General features: G+C 39.6%; 1 protein-coding gene across 1 annotated transcript; it reads left to right on the forward strand.

Moving 5' to 3' along the window:
* Positions 1-4113: 4113 nt before the first annotated feature.
* AMACR (alpha-methylacyl-CoA racemase) lies at positions 4114-23382 on the forward strand. The gene is made up of 5 exons (XM_015075009.3): positions 4114-4702; positions 7623-7766; positions 8773-8933; positions 12279-12465; positions 22628-23382. The coding sequence occupies exons 1-5, from the start codon at positions 4456-4458 to the stop codon at positions 23035-23037; spliced, it is 1149 nt and encodes a 382-aa protein (XP_014930495.2). The 5' UTR covers positions 4114-4455; the 3' UTR covers positions 23038-23382.
* Positions 23383-25361: the final 1979 nt, after the last annotated feature.

Here is a 25361-nt window from a genome sequence, read left to right on the forward strand (position 1 = left end):
TCTGTCTGAGTTATTTCACTTAGCATGGTACCTTCTAGGTCCATCCATGTTGTCTTAAATGGCAAAATTTCATCCTTTTCTTAGGGCTGAGTAATATTCCATAGTATATGTACCACATCTTCTCTATCCATTCATCCATTGATGGGAACTTGGGTTGCTTTCATATCTTGGCTATAGTAAATAATGCTTCAATAAACATAGGGGTGCATATGTATTTTCAAATTAGTGTTTTTGTTTTTGGTAAATGCCTAGTAGTAGAATTACTGGATCATATGGTAATTTGATTATATTTTTAAAAAAATTTTTTGAGGAACGTCCATACTGTTTTTCCCAGTGGCTGCACCAATATACATTCCAACCAACTGTTACGAGGATTCTTTTCTCTCCACATATTTGCCAACATTTGTTATTTCTTTTTTCTTTTCTTTTCTTTCTTTTTCTTTCTTTCTTTCTTTCTTTCTTTCTTTCTTTCTTTCTTTCTTCTTTCTTTCTTCTTTCTTTCTTTCTTTCTTTCTTTCTTTCTTTCTTTCTTTCTTTCTTTCTTTCTTTCTTTCTTTCTTTCTTTCTTTTTTATTCCAGCAATTCTGACAGGTGTAAGGTGATACCTTATTGCAGTTTTGATTTGCATTTCCCCAAGAATTAGTAATGTTGAGCAGCTTTTCATGTGTCTGTTGGACACCTGGATGTCTTTTTGGAAAAATGCCTGTTTAGGTTCTCTGCCCAGTTTTAGTTGGATTATAGGTTTTTTGATGTTTAATTGTATAAGTTCTTTATATATTTTGGATATTAACCCCTTAGTGGGTGTATAATTTGCAAATATCTTCTCCCATTCAGTAGGTTGCCTTTTTGCTTTGTTGATGGTTTCCTTCATTGTGCAAAAATAGCAACATTTTAAAAGAAACACATTCTTTCATTAGCTATTTGGTATCCTGAAATACTGTTCATATGGAAAACAAGATACATACTTGATTTTTATCACTTTTATTTACCAATTTTTAGAATAATGAGTTGGTGCCCTAGAAATCTTTAAAGATAATTAATAAGGTCTCTTAAAAAGCATTATTATTAACTTATGATTTTTCATATATTTAATGTGCTTCAATCCACCATAGTCATTATTATAACTTAATGACCCCATCTCAATTGTCAGTGGAAGGTCCTTCAAGTTAGTGCCTCTATCTATTTTTTTCAATGTTTATTTATTTTTGACAGAGAGAGGGAGAGAGAGAGAGAGAGGCAGCACATGAGTGGGGGAGGGGCAGAGAGAGAGGGAGTCACAGAATCCGAAGCAGGCTCCAGGCTCTGAGCTGTCAGCACAGAACCTGACGCAGGGCTCGAACTCACAGACCGGGAGATCGTGACCTGAGCCGAAGTAGGACGCTTAACCGACTGAGCATCCAAGCACCCCTCTATCTATTCTTTTGACCCAGAATCAGGCTGGGTCTCTCCCAGCAGAGCAGCAGTGAGTGGAAACCATGTAGACTTGTATCCCAACCAGACTTTCATGCTGTGACCTTGAATGTGACTCCAGTGGCCCAGGTCCTGCCAATTACCTAAATTCAAGTAGCAATAAGCTACTTGATACCCTTGTGATGAACTCTGTTGTATTTAAGCCAAGAATCCAATTGATCTAAGAGAAAGAAGCAGAAATAGGGAGGCAAGTTAGGATAAGCTGGAGTACAAAAGCAAGTTCAGAAAAGTGATTGCAATGTAACATCATTTATGTAATATAAAACTACAAAATATAATAATATAAATAAAAGGTAGTATGTAAGTAGTATAGCTATATCATCGATAGACTGTGGATACTACATGTCAAAATCATGGGAGTGCTTGTGTCTTGAATGGTGGAGTGAGCAGAAGCAAAGATATGTAACTTTGGGTGGGAGTGGGTGGGTATAGGAGACTTAACTATGGAAGGAGTTCAAAGCAGCTGGCCTGTGATCTATGTACTCCCTTTAGTACATGGATCCTTCAGGAAGCTGAAGAAAAAGGCAGCTTTTGTCAAAGGAAAAGGTATTCTTTGTCAATTGTACCTGTTGTACCTATTTACCTTGGGTAAGTAGATGAATGATATTTGTTACAAGGAAGAGAATTTATCTATTTAATGCATTTAACAGGCTGGCTCTGGCTATAGGATTACTTTTGCCAAATAAACTCAGAATTCAGGAAGCGCAGTTCCATAGCTAAGTAACACCCTGAGATACAAAATGAAGTCTGTTAGGTACCTGAGAACCTCATTAGAGATCTCAACTATAATCGTGAGTCAGAGGGTATATTAGTTTGCTAGGGCTATAACAAAATATCATAACTCCCCACTCCAACCTTCTTTTTTTTTTTTAATGTTTATTATTTATTTTTTGAGAGAGAGAGAGAGATTGGTTGTGAGTAGGGGAGAGGCAGAGAGAGATGAAAACACAGAATCTGAAGCAGGTTCCAGGCTCTGAGCTATCAGCACACAGTCCGACATGGGGCTCAAACCCATGAACTATGAGATCATGACATGAGCTGAAGTCGGATACTTGACTGAATGACTCAGGTGCCACACCCTCCCCCAACCTTCTTAATAGTTTTATTAGTCTGCTCAGGCTGCCATAATGAGGCATTAGAGGCTGGGTAGCTTAAACAACAGAAAAACATTTTTTCACAGTTCTGGAGGCTAAAAGTACAAGATCAAGGTATCTCCAAGTTTGGTGTCTTCTGAGGCCTTTCTCCTTGGCTTGCAGATAGACAGCCACCTTCTGCTGTGTCCTCACATGGTCATCCCTCAGTCCTTGCTTTCTGTGTCCTAATCTTTTCTTGTAAAGACACCAGCCATATTAATTAGGACCAATCCATATGACTTCATTTTACTTTAATTACCTCTTTCTAAGCTCTGTCTCCAAATAGTCACATTCTGAGGTACTGGGAGTTAGGACTTCAATATATGAATGTTGATGGGACTTAATTCAGCCTCTAACAGGGGATATGTGTCCAATGTAAGAAGGAAGAGTCATGTAAGATTTTCCAGACTTCTGATTTGGCTGAGCTTTTCCATGACCTTTATCTTTGAGCTTATTACTTGATGCTGGGCAATATCTCTGATTCATGTGAATCTGATCCTGGCTGTTAGCTTAAGCTATTTCTGTACTGTTTATTTTTTATAACAATAGATTGTAAGCAAATACGAAAAAATATTGTGTCAATCTGTATGTCTTCTGTAACATTCTTTGCAATTTACTTTCTTTTCAAGTTTTTTAAAATAGAAACAAAACAAGAGGGTAAGGAAGCTGATGTCTGAACAAAGGTAGTAACATAGGCTAGACAAGAACAAGGAAGTGTTGTATTAATTAAACAAGGAGGCTATTAGACTGATGTGGTTCTAATGCCCTGGCAACCTACTAAGCAAACCAAATTCTAACCCTGTAAATGCCTCAGTTAATGAAATTGAAACTAAGAACAACCCATCACAAACAGCCAAGTAGACTTTAATCTATTTAGAGCTAATCAATGATTTATTTGTTTTTGTGTATATAAGCCTCTTCCCAACTTCTGGGGGTAGAATGCTCCTAACCACCTCCTTGTTGGTGCTGCTTGGTTAGACTAGATTTTGCTGGGAAAGAAAGAAAGACAGAAAGAAAGAAAGACAAAGAAAGACAGAAAGAAAGAAAGACAGAAAAACAGAAAGACAGAAAGAAAGAAAGAAAAGAAAGAAAGACAGAAAGAAAGAAAGAGAAAGGAAAGAAAGAAAGAAAAATAAAGAAAGAAAAGAAAAGGAAAGAAAGGAAGGAAGGAAGGAAGACAGAAGAAAGAAAAGGAAAGAAAGGAAGGAAGGAAGAAAGAGAAAGAAAGAAAGAAAAGAAAGAAAGAAAGGAAGAAAGGGAGAAAGAGAGAGGGAGAAAGAGAGAGAGAAAGAAAGAAAGAACGGAGGGAGGGAAAAAGAAAGAAAAGAGAAAGAGAGAGAAAGAAATAAAGAAAGAACGGAGGGAGGGAAAAAGAAAGAAAAGAGAAAGAGAAAGAAATAAAGAAAGAACGGAGGGAGGGAAAAAGAAAGAAAAGAGAAAGAGAGAGAGAAAGAAATAAAGAATGGAGGGAGGGAGGGAGAAAGAGAAAGAAAGAAAGAAAGAAAGAAAGAAAGAAAGAAAGAAAGAAATCTTAAAATGTTTAACAAGCCTTACTTTAACTTCTAACAGAAGATCTGCAGAGGCAGGCAAAGAAGGCCTGCCTGAACCCAGGGGCACGCAACCCCTCAAAGGGAAAGCAACCAACGGAAAGGAAAACCACCTATTGGACTAGCCAGGAGGCGGGGCCAGGATCCTCCCAATGTACAGACTCTGCACCGGAGGAGGAGGAGGGACGGCCCTGCGCAGGCGCAGGAGGGAGGGACCAATTGGAGGCCGCTTGGGGCTCGCATCCCGGGCGGTCTAGGCTAGGTCTGGGCCACCCGAGACTTCTTCACTTGGAGAACCGGGTCTCATGGCGTTGCAGGGTATCCGGGTGTTGGAGCTAGCCGGCCTGGCCCCAGGCCCGTTCTGCGGCATGGTCCTCGCGGACTTCGGGGCCCAGGTGGTGCGTGTGGACCGGCCGGGCGCCGGAGGGGACGTCAGCTTCATGGCACGGGGCAAGCGCTCGCTGGCGGTGAACCTGAAGCGGCAGGACGGGGCATTGGTGCTGAGGCGCTTGTGCGCCCAGGCGGACGTGGTGCTGGAGCCCTTCCGCCACGGTGAGCCCCAGGCGCCTCTGCGGCTCCGACGGGGGACCAGACGCGGAAAGGTCCCCGCCGAAGGGAGGGGCTGGGCCGTAGGAGCCCGTCACATCTAAGCTCTGTTGCCGACAGAACCTTTTCCTGTCACTGCCTTTCTAGATTTTTCTGTCGCGTTTGCTGTTGTGGATCAGTCCCCCCATGAGATGATCTATACTTGGAATCTCAGATGCTGAGGTTGCCCCTGTTCTCCTTATACCCATTTCCGCCCCCTTCCCCAGATTCTCTTTGTTTCTAATCACTCATTTGTGCTTGTCTTTCTTAATTATTTGAGAGTCCCGAATCCTGTGAGAATCTAAGGAAAGCCAAAGATTGCCTTCCTGGAAAATTGCATGTAGGTACACAGTCGTTTTTCTACCGTTTTGGGGGTTGGTGTACCCTCTAAAGCCTCTAGACCCAGGCTAACATTCTCTGCGGTAAATCCTGGTGTTCCAGGTTCCTTCCAGTTTCAGCTCAGTTTGGTTTACAGTTTGCTTCCTGGAGCCACCTTTTCCATCCCCACTGTTTTCACCTTTTTATAGACAGATGATGGCCAAATCTGGAATCGTACCTCCGTCTTTTAGAGCCATAGACCACTGAAATACACAGACCGTGCACGTGTCTTAACTGGCTATCTCCCAGGCACTGCAACTTCCATAAATCCCAAAACAAGCACATTATCTTACCTCCGAGAATAACGTCTCCTCCTGTGTTACTTATTTTTTTATTTTTTATTTTTATTTAAAATTTACATCCAAATTAGTTAGCATATGGTGCAACAATGATTTCAGGAGTAGATTCCTTAGTGCCCCTTACCCATTTAGCCCACCCCCCACCCCCCACAGCCCCTCCAGCAACCCTCAGTTTGGTCTCCATATTTGAGTCTCTTATGTTTTGTCCCCCTCCCTGTTTTTATATTATTTTTGTTTCCCTTCCCTTGTGTTCATCTGTTTTGTCTCTTAAAGCCCATGTATGAGTGAAGTCATATATTTGTCTTTCTCTGACTAATTTCACTTAGCATAATACCCTCCAGTTCCATCCGCGTAGTTGCAAATGGCAAGATTTCATTGTTTTTGATTGCCGAGTAATACTCCATTTTATATATATACCACATCTTCTTTATCCATTCATGCATCGAGGGACATTTGGGCTCTTTCCATACTTTGGCTATTGTTGATAGTGCTGTTATAAACATGGGGGTGCATGTGTCCCTTTGAAACAGCACACCTGTATCCCTTGGGTAAATACCTAGTAGTGCAATAGCTGGGTCATAGGGTAGTTCTATTTTTAGTTTATGGAACTACCATACTGTTTTCCAGAGTGGCTGCACCAGCTTGCATTCCCATCCTCCTGTGCTATTTTTCTCATTAAATGGAACCAGTACTCTCCCACCTGCCTGAATCCAAACCCTGTACTCTGCCCATGACTCCAAATATTGTTAACTGCATTTGCTTTCACTTATCAGGAATCCAGACATTCTTCCTCCTTAGCTTCTGTAGCTTCCTTCACGCTGTTGTAACAGCCTTTTTAAAGATGATGTGTGGGTCTAGCACAATTTGGATCCATTCTCAGCTCCCAGGGCAATCTTGCTCAAAGTACAAATCCAAAGCTTTGCCTGATATATAGCAGGAAGTCAGTAAATGTTTGGTGAATGAATTGAATATCTGTGGGGCACCAGGCATATTAAATGTTAAATCATTTATTCACACAGCCAGATTGGGGGATTATAATAATTTAATAATTAGGATTATATCATAATTTAATAATGCCCCATTTAAAGATAGAGGCTCAACATGGTTGACTCCACGATCTTGCAATTAGAAGGAAAATAAAGGGGTGCCTGGGTGGCTCAGTCGGTTAAGCGTCCGACTCCGGCTCAGGTCATGATCTCGCGGTCCGTGGGTTGGAGCCCCGCGTCGGGCTCTGTGCTGACAGCTCAGAGCCTGGAGCCTGCTTCAGATTCTGTGTCTCCTTCTCTCTGTGACCCTCCCCCATTCATGCTCTGTCTCTCTCTGTCTCAAAAATAAATAAACATTAAAAAAAAATTAAAAAAAAAAAGAAGGAAAATAGAGCTGTGAATACAGATGTAGCTGCCAGGTGAGAGGATTGTGGCTGGTGTTTAGGTAGAAGACTAGAGTTTTCTGTAATTTACTATAGCTTTAGGAAGACAAAACTGTAAATATATAGTCTTCATTATTTTTAATCCCAGGAGGTTAAAAATACTAGTTATCTGGATTTTGTGCAATAAATACTATACTTATTCATAAGAGCTCTTAGATGGTATTGTAGCAAATTTTATCACTGACATTTTGGTGAGCTTTGTTGTGAAGATGCCCATGCTAGGCACTTCAGAGACCCATGGAAACAGATCAGGTGTGAATTCTGCCAGAGGAGCTTCTAAACTGAGGGGAAGATGATGGAATATATACACAAAAGCACAGTGTGAGGTAGAAGGTGGCGGATGATGGGGGCACAGAAAAAGAAAAGACCTTAAAAGCTTTCGAAAGTGAATTTTTTACTAAATTCAGCCCCAGGGTAACTGTTCTAGGAGAACAAGCCATTTCTAATAAATTACTAAGGAGAGTATTTGGGGAACTATAAAGGCACTGACTAAAGGAAGGAATGGCCCACTATGGGGATTGCAGGAACTTGGATATGCCTGAAGGGAATTAAGGTGGGGCTGGAAGGAAATAGGATTTGGGGGCAGAAGTCACACATTCCAGAAATGGTGGCTTCACTCTGTGTCCTTAATTATTGGAAACGTGCTAAAACCCACAACAAATGTTATCGGTATGATTTGGAAGAGTGCCATTTTATGTTTGCCACAGAGAGAGGATTGTTCCTATCCTCAATTCATCCCTCTTAAAAAAAAAAAAAAAATCTTTGTTCCCTTTCTCTTAAGGTGTTATGGAAAAACTCCAGCTAGGCCCGGAGATTCTGCAGAGGGAGAATCCAAAGCTCATCTATGCCAGGTTGAGTGGATTTGGCCAGTCAGGAAGATTCTGCAGGGTAGCAGGCCATGACATCAACTATTTGGCTTTGTCAGGTATGTTGACAAAATGATTTCTCTACACCTTTTATTTTGTTCCCAGTCAAGATTTACAGTTACACCAACTAAAAAGAATTTTCTAAAGGTGAAAATTTAAATATTTATCAGAATCAATAAGGAGAGCATGGTTTGAAAAGAGTTGGTTTGTCATAGAACTCTTATTCCCAACCCCTTTCCCTCTGACTTGACACATTTGAGGGATAATATACTCTCACTAGTCACATTTACTTACTACATTTCTCACTACAATTCTCAGGCAAGACCCTGCCAGGCAGTAAGAGCCTTGGTGGTAATGGGGATGGCTGTTGTACAGTTCTAAAATGCTGATAGAGTTTGATCTGAACTCCCCTTTCTTTCCACCTCCATTCTGAATCATTGCCTGAGTCACCATTTTAGACTTCTATGAATACCTGTAGCTTTCAGGTCATATTGTCACTTTATTAGAATTTTTGCCTGTGAGAACATGTCTTAGAATGGCCTGATCCTAGAATTCTAAGAAACTGTGTGTTGTTGAATAAAGGCCTCAAATTTCCTGTGAGTACACATTTAAAGATTGAGGATGAGAGTGTGGGTAGAATTGTTTTTTCCATCTATTTAAAAATAGAATTACTTTTATTTTTTCTTGTGTTTGATTATTTTCCTGCATCTCTAATAAGACTGAAAGTGGATCATAACTGTTGGTAAGCCATAATCTAAATTGCTAACAATAATTTTTTCCGCGAAACTCAGTGAGTAAAAACTTAGCAATAAAATTCTGAAAGTGTTAGTTGGAATAAAGTTTTAGAGAGAAAACAACAACAAAACAAAACAAGGAGGCTTGTTGGGGGAAAAGCCCGTTTATAAATATGCTGACTAGGTTTAGATTTGGAAAAGCATCATGTACCGGTTTTCACCATGTCGGCAACTAGAATGATTGGTTATTCCTCGTAAGATGTTCATGTATCTATTTAAAAGTGACATTAAATTTACATTTCGTGTTCCTTGATTTCTTTAAATTATGTAGGTATTCTGTCAAAGATTGGCAGAAGTGGTGAGAATCCGTATGCACCACTGAATCTCCTGGCTGACTTTGGTGGTGGTGGCCTCATATGCACACTGGGCATCTTGTTGGCTCTTTTTCAACGCACACGCTCTGGCAAAGGTCAGGTCATTGATGCCAGCATGGTAAGTGTTAACTGGGGGAGGTGATAAGCCTACCAGTTGTTCTAAGCATGATAGGCGGCTGCCTCAGATTGTTTTGTGAATAAGAGATAAATGAGATTTGAAGTTTGAATTCAAATTATCCAGGATATCCTTTTTTTTTTTAATAGCCTCATATCCTTTCATTGAGTATCTTGTTTGTAGAATCAGTTAAACTTTTCATGACTCATCTGATTCCTGCGTTGGTTTCAACAATCTTCCCCTGCCATTTCTTGTGCTTAGAATACAGTTTTCAAGCAATCTTCATTAAAAACTGGGCTCGGGAAGGAAGTCTCCCTTAGCAGACAGAGAAGATTCTTAAGGGTGCTAGAGTAAAATTGGGCCAGTCTAGACTTTCCTGTTACAGTTTGCAGGGGAGACTCCAACATCACGAAGCTTCAGTTTTTTCACTGTCGCGCACTGAGTACGTGCCTTGCGTTATGCTAGGCGCTTTCCCTGTGCGATTTCTCCTAATCCTCAAAACACCAGTTCCACTTGGAATACTTTATTTGAAGAAAGGAGAAACTGAAGCATAGAAATTTGCCCAAGTTCTCACAGCCAGTTGATAAGAGCCCAATCCAGCATTCTACGTATGTATTTGCATTTGGACAGATCTTTGGAGGGAGAAGGAAGATGGGTTTGAAGAAGACAAGACTGGAGGCAGAGGGACAGTTACTGGGTTGTTGCTGGGAGATACGAGCAAGTACTAAAGTCATTGATGGTGGAACAGGTCTGGATCTGAGGGCTATTCGAGACATAAAATTGCCAGAATCTGGTGATGCGTTGACAGTAAAGGGGGAGCGAGGAGTCAAGGGTGGCTCCCGTGTTTCTGGCTTGGATGACCTGGTGGATGGCATCACTGGCACCTTGGGGGCGGACTGCCAATGGAAGAGGCAGTATGGGTCAGTGGTTAAGAGCACGGATTCTGGCACCTGTTTCCTCCACTCCAGCTCTGCCGCTGACTGGTTCTGGGACTTGGGTGAGTTACTTACCTCCCTGTGCCTCGGCTTCTTCTTTGTAAAATGGAGACAGTAATGGTACCTGCCTCATAGCATTGTTAGAGAACTAAGCGAATTGATGCCTTGTTCAGTGTGTAAACAATGCCTGGCATAGAGGAGGTGCTATGTAAGAACTTGGTATTATTATTGTTGTTGTTATTCTTGTATGATAAGAGGAATTCAGTTTGGGTCATTTCAAGTTTGAAGTCTCTTTCAGATATCCAGACAGAGTGAGTACTCGAAGTTAGAGACTAGAAACAGGTTTTATTATCATTTGGAAGCTACATGAGACCGTGTGGTCCTCTAAGGAAGGGGACAGAGCACCATATTTGAAGAGTGGGCAGTAGAGGAGAAGTCAGGGCATAAGGAGAGCAAAGTGGAGAACCGAGGAGTGTTTCCATGGAAACGAAAGATAAAGAAAGTGCTAAAAGAAAAAAAAGGAATGGTCAGAGGGTCAGGTGTCAGTAGAGACCTCAAGAGTTTATTTATTTTTTATATATTTTTAAGTTTATTTATTGAGAGAGAGAAAGCAAACAGGGGAGAGGCAGAGAGAGTGGGGAATCCCAAGCAGGCTCCACACTGTCAGTGCAGAGCTTTACATAGAGCTTGAACTCACAAACCATGAGATCATGACCAGAGCTGAAATCAAGAGTCAGAGGCTCAACTGACTGAGCCACCCAGTTACTCACCTCAAGAGTTTAGATCTGAACACTGTAAATTGGATTTGTCATTAGTGACCTTTTGCAAAAGCCATTTCCATGGCCCTTATCTTGGGGGCTTGGCTTATGCTTCCTTCTCACAGGCTAAACCCTGTGATATTTCTCTTCCTTCTGATACTTTTATCAGGATACATTTGCATGTCCTTTGTGTCCATCTCTAAAGTGTGGTGTGTGATTGATCTTTTTTTCTTTTAATATTTATCTGAGAGAGAGAGAGAGAGAGAGAGAGAGAGAGAGAGAGAGAGAGAGAACAAGCAGGGAAGGGGCAGAGAGAGAGGGAAACAGAGGATCCAAAGCAGGCTCTGCACTGACAGCAGAGAGTCCGATATGGGGCTCAAACTCACGAACTGTGAACTCATCACCTAAGCTGAAGTTGGACACTTAACCCACTGAGCTACCTAGGTGCCCCTGTGACATACTATTTGGTATGTCACCTGTCAGAGCCATAAAATCAGGTGTGTGTGAGATTTCAAGTTTAAAGGGAAAGTTGGGATGTCTCCAAAGATATAGCCAGTAACTGTGAGAAACTCCGTGGACCCCCAATTCCAGCTATTTGACATGAGGGTGCTTTGCTGGCCTTCTCCTTGGGGTTCGAGAATCATTAGGATCATAAAGCCGTGAGGGTAGGGAGGTAGTCTTCTCTGGAGAGCTACATGCATCCAGCCTTGTGACAATTATACCTGAAGATGTGAATCCATTCCTGTTATTTTAGAACTCAGTGGGAAGTTGGCATTCCCAAACTAGTTTGTCTGGACTCAGAAAACCTGTATATCTGCTGCTCATATTTTATGTTAATTGTGTAACTTTCTAGTGATTGTTAAGGTATATTAAATATTTAGATACAGTTTTCTTTGGCTTGGAGTCAAGCTAGAGTATGCTAAATTTAACTGTAATGTGGTTTACCTTTAAAATGTGATAGTTTCCTATTACCTATGTGTATGTGTTTATAGGTATTGAGACCAAAAGAAAGATTTTTTCAAAACCTCTTTGCTTTATTTTTAACTTTTTATGCTGACAGTTAAAAAAAAATTTTTTTTTTTTTACATTTATTTATTTTTGAGAAACAGAGTGAGACAAAGCATGAGCCGGAGAGGGGCAGAGAGAGAAGGAGACACAGAATCTGAAGCAGGCTCCAGGCTCTGAGCAAGCGGTCAGCACAGAGCCCGATGTGGGGCTTGAACCCACAGACTGTGAGATGACCTGAGCCAAAGTCAGAGGCTCAACTGACTGAGCCACCCAGGTGCCCCTATCCTGAAAGTTTTTAATGTATATAATTATGGAGAGAATATATAATGAACTTCCGTGTACCCTCACTTGGCTTCAAACATTATCAACATTTGGCAGTCTTATTTGAAAAGAACAACAAAAGTAGTTCCTTCTAAGTCTTTTCTGAACTGTATTTTCTGAACTGAATAGTAGAGAAACCCTCTGTCATAAACCTGTTCTAACACACTTCCTTGAAATATCAAGAAGTTGTGTAATTAGATACAGCCTTCCTGTACTCTAAGAAACATTGTTACACAAATGTTAAAAAAAAAAACCAAGTGGAAATTAATTGTTGTTTTATAGTTTAAATGTTTGGATTCATATTGTATACTGTTTCTTTTCCAAAGGTGGAAGGAACGGCATACCTAAGTTCTTTTCTGTGGAAATCTCAACAAGTAGGACTGTGGGAACGACCTCGAGGACAGAACATGCTAGATGGTGGAGCACCTTTCTACACAACCTACAGGACAGCAGATGGGGGCTTCATGGCTGTTGGAGCAATAGAACCCCAGTTCTACAAGCTGCTAATCAAAGGTAAGTAATATTCCTGTGCCTCTCCTGCTCCCTCCCCTTTTCTTGTGGTGTTCTTTAACCTCGATTTTAGGCCTTTTAAATTCATTATGTCTTTTATTATATATCCACTTTATGATTATAATTATAATTATATTGTGGGGCATTTCCCTTATGTTTAAATTTACAGATACTTTCATAAGTCTATAAAATAGCTCAGAGTTTTAAAAAATAATCCAGTTTATGCGAGTTCAATTTTTTGTTACATTTCATACTCAGCAGTGTTAGATATTTATGTTGCCCTTGCGTGCCCATGTCTTATTCTCAGAAATAATGTGCTGGTTCTGCCAGTTCTTATTCCTTGATAGATGCCCCCATGGGGTGCCAGAGCACAGAGTGACTTCGGTGAATAAGATTCTGTTGGAATATGTTATTATCGCTTGATGCTTCTACAGTTTACCTTTCTTGCAGATTCTTGTCTCATTTGCATGTGGCCACAAGTTAGCAGGAGAATTTGCGATCTCTTCTTCTATAATTAAACAATCAGACTAACATTTTGTTCCTGTAACATGTTTGAATTTGAAGTTTACTTTACAGGTAAATGAATAGCTAAGAAGTTTTAGAATATACATTGAAGAGGAATGACAAGCTGGTCATGGTGTGTCTGTCTTTTCAACTTCACGGTTGGAGTCTCATTATGTTTCGTAGCTTTTCAGATGCAATATACTACTCAAAGTTGTTTGCATATAGCTGAAATCATTGTTTTTTGCTAGCATCAGAAAGCGTTTTATGATCAACAATATTAACTTCACTAACTTAAATATAGTTGGAAAAACAAACAACAAGATGGTTTATGTAGATCATAAAAGTCTTTCTGTTCCAAAATTAAAACTAAGAATAGAAGGTATTAATTCAAAATTAGGGACAGAACAATGCTATATGAGGGGCTGAACACAGAGGGATCAACACCCTTACCTCAGTGGTGCAGGGCCTTGGAAGGCAGGAGGGATATAGCAAGGTGAAGTTTGTACCTGACATAAATCTTGTATGTTTATGCATTGTCTATAGAGAATTTAAACGTAATAATAAAATTGACTAAACTTCAGTCCGTTTTTGTTTTTTTAGACAGAGTGTGAGTGGGGAAGAGGGGCAGAAGGGGAGAGGGAGAGAGAATCTTAAGCAGGCTGCGTGTTCAGCACAAAGCCCAACACAGGGCACAATCCATGCCCCTAGGATCATGACCTAAGCCAAAATCAAGAGTCAGACACTCAATGGACTGAGCCACCCAGGTGCCCATCAGTCAGCTTTTTGTCATCATCATTCACAGGCAATTCTAAATGACAATGGTAAAATAAACTCATTGAAAAAATTTTGTTAGGAGAGGCTGAGTGGCTCAGCTGGTTAAGCATCTGACTTCGTCTCAGGTCATGATCTCATGGTTTGTGAGTTCGAACCCCTTGTCAGGCTCTGTGCTGATTGCTTGGAGCCTGGAGCCTGCTTCAGATTCTGTGTCTTCCTCTCTCTCTGGCCCTCCCCAGCTTGCGCTCAGTCTCTTTCTCGCTCAAAAATAAATCAACAGAAAAAGAAAACAAATGTTAGTTTGAGTTCTAAACAATTGCTACAGCTATTGTTGAGTTCTAGTAACATATGTAAGATCTCTTAGCACATTTTTATACTTAGCCTTTAGTAAATATTATATAGAAATTATTCAGAGAACTCCCAATTTTACGGTCTCACTCCTGTGTTTTCTTTTAAAATTTGTATAGTTTCAACATCCACATTTAGGTCTCTGTTAAATTATGATTAATGTTTTTGTATGGGGTGAGGTAGGGGTCCAACTTCATTGTTTTGCATATGGCTATCCAGTTTTCCCAGCACTGTTTGTCAAAAAGACTATTCTTTCTCCATTGAATGGTTTTGGCGTCTTTGTTGAAAATCAGTTGGCCATAATTGTAAGGGTTTATTTTTGGACTCAGTTCTCTTCCATTGATGTACATGTCTACCCTTATGTCAGTGTGTTGATCATTGTAGCTTTGTAGTAGGTTTGAAATTAGGAAGTGTGAGTCTTCCAATTTTGTTCTTTTTTAAGATTGACTATTCGGGGTCCCTTCCATTTCCATATGTATTGTTTTTCATGCTTATTATTATTGAGAGAGAGAGACAGAGTGTGAGTCAGGGAAGGGTAGAGAGAGAGGGAGACACAGAATCTGAAGCAGGCTCCAGGCTCTGAGCAATCTGCACAGAGCCTGTCACGGCTTGAACCCATGAACCACGAGATTATGACATGAAGCGAAGTTGGACGCCCAACCGACTGAGACACCCAGGGGCCCCTCCATATGTATTTTAGAATCATCTTGCCAATTTCTGCAAAAAAGGCAGCTGGGATTTTGATAAGGGTTGTACTGAATTGTGCATCAGTCTGGGGAGTATTGCCATCTTACCAGTATTAAGCCTTAATACCCATGAACATATATGATGCTTTTCATTTATAGAGGTCTAGAATTTTTCCATTGATACTTTGTAATTTTCATTGCACACACCTGCACTTAATCTGCTAAATTTATAGAAGAATTTTATTATTTTTGATGCAATTGTAAATAGTACATTTTTGTATTGTTCGTTATTAGTGTATAGAAATACATAGTAAGTAGTTACTTTTGTATATTGATCTTATTTCCTGCAACCTCACTGAGCTCATTTTTCTTCTAAGTGTGGATCTCTGAGTTTATCTTGCTTTATTTCCTTAAGATTCTTGGATGTGCAAGTAATTTGTTTTTCATCAAATTTGGGAATTTTTCAGACATTTTTTCTTCTAGGATTTTCTCTGCCTTTTTCTGTCTCTCTTCTTGTGAGACTCCCTTAATGCATATGTTGGTATTTGTGTGTGTGTATGTACACATTTAGCTTTCTTGTAACAAAACAGCTTGTGGACTTTACCATTTAAAATTGAGCATCATCTTTCCTTTCCAGTGAAACAGAAAGAAAAATTAAAAATAAACGGGAACAAAATTACAATAGACAATGTCAATTTCACATAAGATCCTACAGGTTCTTCTGATTCTCCCCTCAAGTGGCAGGGCTCAAGTTATCATTAGGAGAGAATTGTATTTTAAAAATGTCATCTAAAACTGCAAAGATGTCCGTTAAGCATCATAATTAAACATGCCAGCGGAGAAGCCATGTTGTCAAAAGGCTCACCCAAACATCTCAAACTCACCCTTTGCTGACCTTCTATAACCCCATTTTTTAAATTTCTTTTTTCTTTTTTTTAAACAGGAGAAAGTAGGCAGATAAATGTTGGTAAATGCTAACCTTCCATATTCATATACAGACACAGAGTAATCTCTGAGCCCAATAGAAAGAGAAAGGAGGGAAAAAGCTAGACTTCTATGTACTACTACACAGGGGCCTACCACCGTCCAGCTTCCAGCAGAGCTAAGGGAGTAGAAAATTTTTCTTTTTTCCCACAGAGCACAGTAGCATTGATTCCATTAAGTTTTTGTTGGGACAGGAAGGGATAAAAATTGAATGTCGAAGAAAAGGGGTAGAGATTCTTTTCCCACTGTATTCTGCTCATGGTATTTCCCCCCCAAATAAGCTGAAAACCATGGTGTAATGGGAGAGAAAAGAGACTTCAAAAAAACAGGACAAATGAGCTAAGGTAGGGGTGGGGGGAAGGACTGCAACTTGCTCCCAGGGACTGGAGAAAATCCCAAAAGGAAGGTTGGAACTAATGTTCCATTAGTTCCTCCCCTTCCTCCCCCTCGTCGTCGTCTCCATCACCTTCATCCTCATCTCCTTATTCATCAGTATCTTCCAGTCTTTCCCCCCCTCCCCCTCCTTCTCCGTTCCCATCTTCATCATCCATATTGGGAACCAAGTAGTACTTGAATGAATTTGATCAAATATCCTCTTTGATGACATCTCCTAACTCATCTGCACCTGCATCAGAATGGTCAGGAAACCAGGTGAAGAAGCTTTCTGGTTCCTCATGCTGTCTCTTTCCGCTGGCTTTCTTCTGCATTTGACTTGGACATTTCATCAAATCCTTTCAAGATTTCTGTCTGATTTCAGTAGCTTTTGAAGATGGATCACCACTCTCATTCAGATGAAATTCTTTGGAGAGACCTTTATTTTCTTTTTTTTTTTTCTTTTTTTTTAATTTTTTTTTCAACGTTTATTTATTTTTGGGACAGAGAGAGACAGAGCATGAACGGGGGAGGGGCAGAGAGAGAGGGAGACACAGAATCGGGAAAAGGTTCCAGGCTCTGAGCCATCAGCCCAGAGCCGACGCGGGGCTCGAACTCACCGACCGCGAGATCGTGACCTGGCTGAAGTCGGACGCTTAACCGACTGCGCCACCCAGGCGCCCCGACCTTTATTTTCAAAGTAAGCGTTTTCATCAAAATAAAAATCTATCCTGTAACTTGATTTAATATCTTCAAATGCTGTCACTTCACCTCTTGTCAAGTAATGTAGTGCCTCTTCATCTTCCTTCCCAAGCAGTGCAGACACTTGTGGGTGGTTGACAAAGGTTGTTACCCCCTTGTGGGATTTTGGCAGTCGATTCCAACTTCTTCTGAAAAAATGGTTGGCAGAGTTTCTTATATTTCTGTTCTACTTTCAAAGTCTTCTCACTGGCTTATTCATTAAGTCTGTCTGTTCCATTTTGTACTTCATCAGGATGTTCAGTTGTTGGCTGTTCTTGTTCTCTCTTTGACAAGGGTTGAGAGGGTGCTGTCTCCTCTGGCTTGGAGGCAAGAGGCAGTCTCAGTTTCTTCATTTGAGGTGAGAGTGAAGACTGGCATTTGGGGGCCATGCTGTGAAGAGAGTCCAGGAAACAAGGGAAGACGCATGTCTGGAAGAAGCTCTGATGACTCCATATTTTGGTATTCTTGATGGTGTCCTACAGGTCTCTGAGGTTCTGTTCATTTTTCTTTGTTCTCTTTTTGTTATTCTCTTTTCTTTCTTTCCTCAGTATACCTCTTTTTGAGTTCGCTGATTCTTTCTCTTGTCAGTTCATGTCTGTTGCTGAGTCCTTTATGCTTGAGAGAAAGAGAGACAGAGCATGAATGAGGGAGGGGCACAGCAGGAGAGGGAGACACAGAATCTGAAACAGGCTCCAGGCTCTGAGCTGTCAGCACAGAGCCCAACCTGGGGCTCGAACTCATGGACCGCGAGATTATGACCTGAGCCAAAGTTGGACGCTCAACCATCTGAGCCACCCAGGTGCCCCTTGCTGAGTCCTTCTAATGAAAGTTTTATTTGTTATATACTTTTCAATTCCAGAATTTCTATTTGGCTTCTTTTTTAACAATCTAACTCTTTACTGATATTCTCTTTGATTAGACATCATTCTCAAATTTTGTTGAATTTTTCAGACATGGTTTCCTTCAGTGCTTTGAATATATTTAAAATAACTAGTTGATTTAAAGTCTTTGTCTAGTAAGTCCAGTATCTGGATTTTTTCAGGGACAGTTTCTGTTGATTCCTTTTTGTCTTGTGTAAGGGCCACATTTGCTTCCTTCTTTGCATGTCTCACAAGTTTTGTTGAAATTGGATATTTGAAATAATGTAAAATGACGACTTGGGAAATCAGGTCTTCACTTCCCTTCCCTCTCCCCTGTCCTGGATTTATTATTACTGATATTTGTTTATGTAGTAACTTTCTTGGACTAAATCTGTGTTCTTTGGTATGTGCAGCCACAGAAGTCTGTTTGGTTAGCTTGGTCATCAGGTAATAATTGGATAGAGATGTCTTTAAATGCCTTGAACCAATAAATTTCCCATCCTTTTCTGTGTCTTTACTTCTTGCTTGTACAGACTCAGGGTCAGCCAGAGGTGAAAGATTAGGACCTTCTCAGATCTTTCCTGGGCATACTCATAGCCCTATATATGTGCCTTCTAAATTCCCGGAAATATGTTGGAGCATTTCAAAGCCCCCCATGAACATCCTATTCCCCACTTTTTTTCTTTTGTTTGTCAGCTTCTTTTTATCCCAACAGGGAATGCCACCTCAGATAACTATGATATTAAATAGTTGTCACTGATTTTTTTTTTTTTTTGATAAATGTTAACAGTGTTCCAGAAATAAGGCATTGTGAGCTCCAAGTCAGATCAAATAAAGATAAGCCATGAGAATGGAGCCTTTCAGGGAGCTGCTAGACAAATGGCAGTTCTTGGGGGATGGGATTTGGGGGAAGCTCTCAACTCATTTCAGTCCTGCCGTGGCTGTTATCCTGCTAGTTGTTTTACAGAGCTGTGACTGAGAGCCTGTTGGTCTTCATGACTACCACAGAGCTGGGGAGAGAGGGAGAAATTAGTGCAAGTTTCAATACCACAAGGCTTACTGATCTTATGAGATGCAGTTGTTTTTCCTAAATAAATGCTCTTTGGATTGTTGTAAACTTTTAATTTCCAGAGTTACAAAAAAAGTTCATTCTGACAGTTTGTGCCAGGGTTCTGTTGCTTTTATGCAAGAACAGGTTTCCGAAGGTTCTTGCTCTGCCATTCCAGAAGTTAACTTACCTCCTTGGCATGTCTTATTGTTATCTTAAAACATACGTGTTTGGAATGATCATTTCTAACATCCACACTCCACCACAAGGAGTGAATTTTTCTGGAAATATTGAAAATGAAACGAGACATTATTCTATTAGGCTGATTGCTCCAGCCCTTCATCTTCTGACCACTTTCTCCTGGGCTTTCTCTTTCTAAGTCTAAACTCTGTAACCACTCTGATTTTTCACAGCCTCCTCTCTTTGTATCCACAGCCTTGTATGGTGTCCTTAACCTCCTCTCTCCGTTCAAACTTCACGAGGGATCCTTGGCTGACAGGTGGTTTGTGCTTCAGGCCGGCTTAACATGTTAAACCAGCTTTGGTGAATCTACATAGTCCATGCCAAAATGCCACAGCATTTTCTTTCTTTCACAATATTTATTTACAAAAGTACTACTTTTATTAATCACATATACATTACTTCTCTCTCAGGCCCAGCTGGACAAGCTGCCACATCTATACTGATTTTATTACCTTATTCATTTTATCTTATATTTGAGATCTTTGAGACCATACTTTAATCTTTTTTTAAAAAATTTTTTTTTTCAACGTTTATTTATTTTTGGGACAGAGAGAGACAGAGCATGAACGGGGGAGGGGCAGAGAGAGAGGGAGACACAGAATCAGAAACAGGCTCCAGGCTCTGAGCCATCAGCCCAGAGCCTGACGCGGGGCTCGAACTCACGGACCGCGAGATCGTGACCTGGCTGAAGTCGGACGCTCAACCGACTGCGCCACCCAGGCGCTCCTATACTTTAATCTTAATATAATACACAAGGTTTTTATAAGGTAAAAATTCTACTGTACTGTGTCTCTGCTGCTTTCTGGGGCAAAAAAAATCTGTAAATACAGAGAATTTCATGACGTTTTGAGATAACAAGACACTTATAAGTATATTCAGATAAGCAGTAGAGAATTTTTAAGTTGTTTTAAAATTTCAAAATCTTATTAAAAGAAAAGCAGACAATAACGAGTGTTGTCAAGGTTGTGAGGAAACTGCAACCCCCTATGCATTACTAGTGGGAATGTAATATGGCAGGTCCTCAAAAAATTAAATAGAATTACTATAAATTTTATGCTACCACAATTTTTAAAAGATGAAAAGTAGTTCAAAATAATACGTGTTTTAGAAAAGAATGTAATACAGAATTTGTAAAGAAGTAAAAATTCTCTCTTGTTCTTTCACTTGGGGGAGGTTTGGGATGTGGCTTTCAAGAACTTTTTCTGTGTGCATACCAACACAGTTGTTTTATTTATTTATAAATTGTATTTATATATAATATAAAATTATCAAAACTTACAATTAATAGCTGTCTTTTTGTATTCAACAGTATACTAAAGATGTCCTTTCTTGTCAATACAAAAATTCTGCACCCTCATGATATTCCTAGCAGCCATATGAAACTGTATGGTACGCCTGTACTAAAATCTAAATGTTTCCTTATTCAAGTTCATTTACGTTTTTTCCACAGCTTTGCATTGTAACAAATATTTATTTACTAATAAACATTAATCTTTGTACATGTATCATTGCATACTTACAACATGAATTTTTAACTGTTTAATATATGCCTAATATTGTGTTACAGAGCAGTAAAGTTTATGGCATGTACTTAAAATAATAAGTATTTTGTGTAATTGTGTGTATGTATGTGTATGTGTTACATGTATATATAAGATCACTTTTTGGAAATCAAAACATACTTTCCCAGGTTTTAAATAGTCTGAGTCTACAGGCCAGTCCTTAAAAGTCTGTTTAAATTTAATAATTGATTATGCTATAAAAACTAGCTGCAATCTACAATTATATTCATGTGGTGGAGTGGTTTTAGAGTTCCATACAGGAATGTCAAGAGCACAAGAAACAGCCTATCCTAAACCATTGGTAGTTAGTCCTGTGGCCTTGATCAGAGTCATGGGCAGGATAGGAAACTATAGGCTGAGAAAGGATAATAAGACAGTGGAAAAGCTGGGGTGTCAGAATTAGGGGTAGGAGCTGGAGTCTTTTGATTTCTAGTATTTTTTCCAGTATACAAACTTTAACCTGTGAGACCATTAATCTCAAATATAATGTCTGTTACAGGGAGAGCATATTGGATCCAATTTTATTTAGTATTATGATTCTGATCACATTCTGATTAAAAAAAAACTGAAAAGCATGCAAAGATATTTATAACAGTAGCTATGATCTAAATCACTATTTTTTGGCTAACTGGCCACTTTATTTGTTTTTCAATCACAGAGTTTGGCGTAGTCAGGAAAAAGAAGAAAAGTAAAAGACATCCTTAGGAACATTTTTGTGTGTGTGTAGATTATAGTGATAAACCTAAAGTAATGGCTCAATGTTTTTCCTCGTATATGAATGGGTCAGAGGAAAATTTACTTGTTTATCCCACAGGTGTCTTTTCACAACTATCCAGAACTATGTGAGTTCTCCTTATTTCCTTATATATCCCAAAACCCTAAGAAGGGCCTGCAGTATTCATACCTACTTTCCTCTATAGGGATTTTCTTCTTCAAAGCAGCTTACATGCAATTAATTAGTCATCGTTCTTCTACATGATAGGGAAGGAAAGGATGATAAAAGTGAGAATTATTAGATTAACTTGACTGAACTTCTGCAAAATCACATGCATACGAAGGTCCTTTCATGATTATTCCACTCTAAGATCCACATTTAAAAACCCTCTTCTTTGTGGGAATAGAAAATGACATTTACACCAAACTCTAGTAAAGTACTTTTGGGGTATAATTTAATCAGCACTGGAGTTCAGGTGTGTCTGCAGGGGTAGGTGCTTGTAGTTAATAAAGGAATCAGTGAGCGGGTCCTGGGCCGAGAAGCCATCCTTTCTGTTAAATCCCCAGCTGAATGCTTTCATTTTCTCTCCACTATGTGTTGATGAGCTTTTCATGATCTCCTTCATGCTTGACACAAAAGTCTGTGTGCCCCGTTCATGATTTGACTGGTTGATCACTTTCTGTCCTGTTTGCTGTAGGAACAATTTTTTGCATGGGTGTTTGGTTACCTTACAAATCCTTTGTTCCTAGTTCACAGCAGTTTTGTAAGAGGGTAATGAGTCAAATATCACTGCTTGACTAGAGCTCTTTTATTTGTCCAAAATAAAGGGAGATGAATATTACATGTTAAATTGCAATCTTGAATTTAATCATTTATCTTCAGGCTTCTTCCTTAAAAACTAGGATAGTCATGTGTAAAGTTGTTTAAATTTTATATTTCGTAGGGTTTGGGAACACTATATAAAATGTGGGGTTATTTGAAATCAGTATGACAGATAATAACATCTTGAGGAAATTTCTTTTTGAAAACCTACTCAGGGAAAAATCAATTTCTGGAAACTAGACCTTTACAAATAGACTACTTTTGGTGAAATGTAAATAATAAAATCTTGGCAGTAGGAAGTCGGTTTTCAGTCTTGCTACCCTATTACCTTTGCCCTTTCCGGCTACTGGCTCCAAGTTGAGTTTGAATTTTGTCTCTTGACCCATCTGAGAAACCCTTAAAGACACCCTATTTGGGACACTATGGTGAGGTCAAAACTCATTTTATTGACTATAACCACTCCACCCAAAGCATAATAATTTAAGAAATTGTGTTTTTATTCTCAGGACTTGGACTAAAGTCTGATGAGCTTCCTAATCAAATGAGCGTGACTGATTGGCCAGAAATGAAGAGGAGATTCGCAGAGGTATTTGCAAAGAAGACCAAAGAAGAGTGGTGTCAGATCTTCGATGGCACAGATGCGTGTGTGACTCCAGTTCTGACGTTTGAAGAGGTCACCCAGCATGATCATAACAAAGAACGAGGCTCGTTTATCACTGATGAGGAGCAGAGTGTGAGTCCCCGCCCTGCACCTCTGCTGTCAGACACCCCCGCTGTCCCTTCTTCCAAGAGGGATCCTTTTGTAGGAGAACATACTGAAGAGATACTTCAAGAGTTTGGGTTCAGTCAGGTAGAGATCAATCAGCTTACCTCAGATAAAATCATTGAAATTAATAAGCCACGAGCTAATCTCTAAATTCCAGGCCTCACAGCTCAAGTGAATTGAATAGTACGTGTTCAGTGTGGGATAATACATAAAATTGTGTGCACAGAAACACAAAGGAACAGCATCCTGGTAGACCAGCTGTTCTAATCAAGAAACAAGACTGTGAGTACACAGTAATGATTGAATTCTGAAAATGGTTAACATGATTATTGATTTAGGAATGTTTTTAGTTTACTAATATTAAATTGTGGCAGTTTTTCTGCTTTTCAATTTACTTGATAGATTATATTTTTAATATTAAGATACAAATAATATACTTTCAATGGATGAATATAATGGTTTTTATTAAATAAAGCCTTTCCCCCCTAAAGTTTACTTCTGCTTTTAAGTTTCTGAAAAGCTTTCAAGAAAGTCCTTAAAATAGCACTTAAAAAGCAATTTGTGACTCATTTAAATAACGTTGGCTCTACTGTTTACCAAAATGAAGTCCTTAGAAAAGTCTGATCCTTTTATGTGGTAAGAAAATCTTTCAGCCAGCATCTTTGAATTGTAATTTTAGAAAACGTTCTTGATGTTCCTTCAGATAACCCCCACTATCCATCTAGACCACAGGACTAGAGCCCGGCTCTGTGTGGCTGCCTCTTAGCATCACCTACCATGTCTCTTAGTAAATTGCCACCATCAGACAATCCTGCTAGACTCTTCCTCCTCTTACAGGTTTCTGGCTTCAATTCCCATCACATCTGCCTCTGCCCCCAGTGTGCCCATGGCTTACCCCTCACTTCATTCAGGCCACTGCCCAAATGTCACCTTAGGGAGTACCCTTTCCTGACCCCTCCCTAAAATGGCAGCCACTTCATCACTTTCTTTCCCCTCTCCCGTTTCATTTTTCTTCACCTTGTGTATTATTACTGACATTATACTGATTAACCCCAGCCCTCTTAACCAACTATCTCTTAACCAGTGCACACTAGAATGGAAGCTTTAGGAAGGGCTTTATAGGTTTTGTTCACTGTTAAATCCTCACTTCCTAGATCAGTACCTGGCTCATAGTGGAAACTTTGTAAATATTTATTAAAGAAGTGAATCTCAATAGTGAAGTGCTGTCAGTGTTCATCTTCATGGCTCCATACCGATCCGCTATGCCCAACATCCATTGCTGCCTTCATTCGGACCCCTATTACCTCTTTCCTGGACCACTGCTCTGCTTGCCTACCTGACTTACACCTCCAGTACCACTGCCGCCGCCTTCTTCTTCTTCTTCTTCTTCTTCTTCTTCTTCTTCTTCTTCTTCTTCTTCTTCTTTTTTTATCCTGTTAATCTACTGGTAATCTTTACCACATCAAACTGGTCTTTTCATTCTGTAAGATTCTTCAATGGTTCTCTTTTCTTTTCCTTATGTAACAAATATAAATCCATTTATGTAGCATATCAACCCTTTTTTATAATAAGACTTCTACCTAGCTGTTCAGTCCCATCTCTACTCCGCAGCACTTTCTATTGGACTGACTCAAGTTTCTAATTATGTGATGGTCTCTCTTGCTTCCATTCCTTTCCATATTCTGTAACATTTTCCAGGGCTAACAGTACTCCTAGCCCCTTTTGCTCCAGCTTGTTGATTTAGCAAATTTAGACTTGGCTCAAACAGCCTTCTTTGTGAAACTTCCTGTGTTTCTCAGCCCTAGGGCAGTTTTATACAATGATTATAAAATTTGAGTCAAGTATCAGTTGGGTTCAAATATCACTCAATCACTGTGGTATCTAAGACAATTCCTGTGATGTGCCTGGAACATCCTAGGTGCTCAGTAATATTAGTTTTGTTCTTAGGGGTCCTTCCAAGTTTCCATTGCACTTTGTACATATCTCCAAGGATAGGCATTGCTTTTAGTGTAGCTTACATAACTCTTCACTAGGTCATAAGCTCCCAGAGTAGTTGCTCTAGCATACACACAAGAGAATAATCTAGAGATACATTAAAATACAGATTCCTAGGCCCAACCCTAGAGATTCTAATACAGAGTGTCTAAGGCAAGACTCATGAATTTGCATTTTTGCCAAGCTTCCAGGTGATTATAATGCTCCTGGTTCAAAGACCACACTTTGAGTGCCACTGTCCTAATGGATATGAACAAAGTCTTTTCCCCTTTGCTACTGTCATAATAGGTGCTCAAAAATATCTCTTGAAGGGTTAATGAGGGAAAGAATAAAAGCCAGTTGGCAAAAATCTGTAAATAAGCAGATGGGCTAGCTCAAAATATTGATTTCTGTGATTAATCGATTTTATACCAAATGTTTGAATGAAAAAATTGGTTTCTGTAGTTTATACTTTTTAAAGAATACAGGTATATAAATAA

The sequence above is a fragment of the Acinonyx jubatus genome, chromosome A1 (assembly GCF_027475565.1).
Source record: "Acinonyx jubatus isolate Ajub_Pintada_27869175 chromosome A1, VMU_Ajub_asm_v1.0, whole genome shotgun sequence".
Taxonomy (NCBI): domain Eukaryota; kingdom Metazoa; phylum Chordata; class Mammalia; order Carnivora; family Felidae; genus Acinonyx; species Acinonyx jubatus.

Excerpts from the sequence above, each read along its gene's own strand:
- AMACR (XM_015075009.3), top strand. The coding sequence starts at position 4,456 with ATGGCGTTGCAGGGTATCCGGGTGTTGGAGCTAGCCGGCCTGGCCCCA. Across the intron at positions 4,703-7,622 it reads GCTGGAGCCCTTCCGCCACG|GTGTTATGGAAAAACTCCAG; the intron begins GTGAGCCCCAGG and ends CTTTCTCTTAAG. Across the intron at positions 8,934-12,278 it reads AGGTCATTGATGCCAGCATG|GTGGAAGGAACGGCATACCT; the intron begins GTAAGTGTTAAC and ends TCTTTTCCAAAG.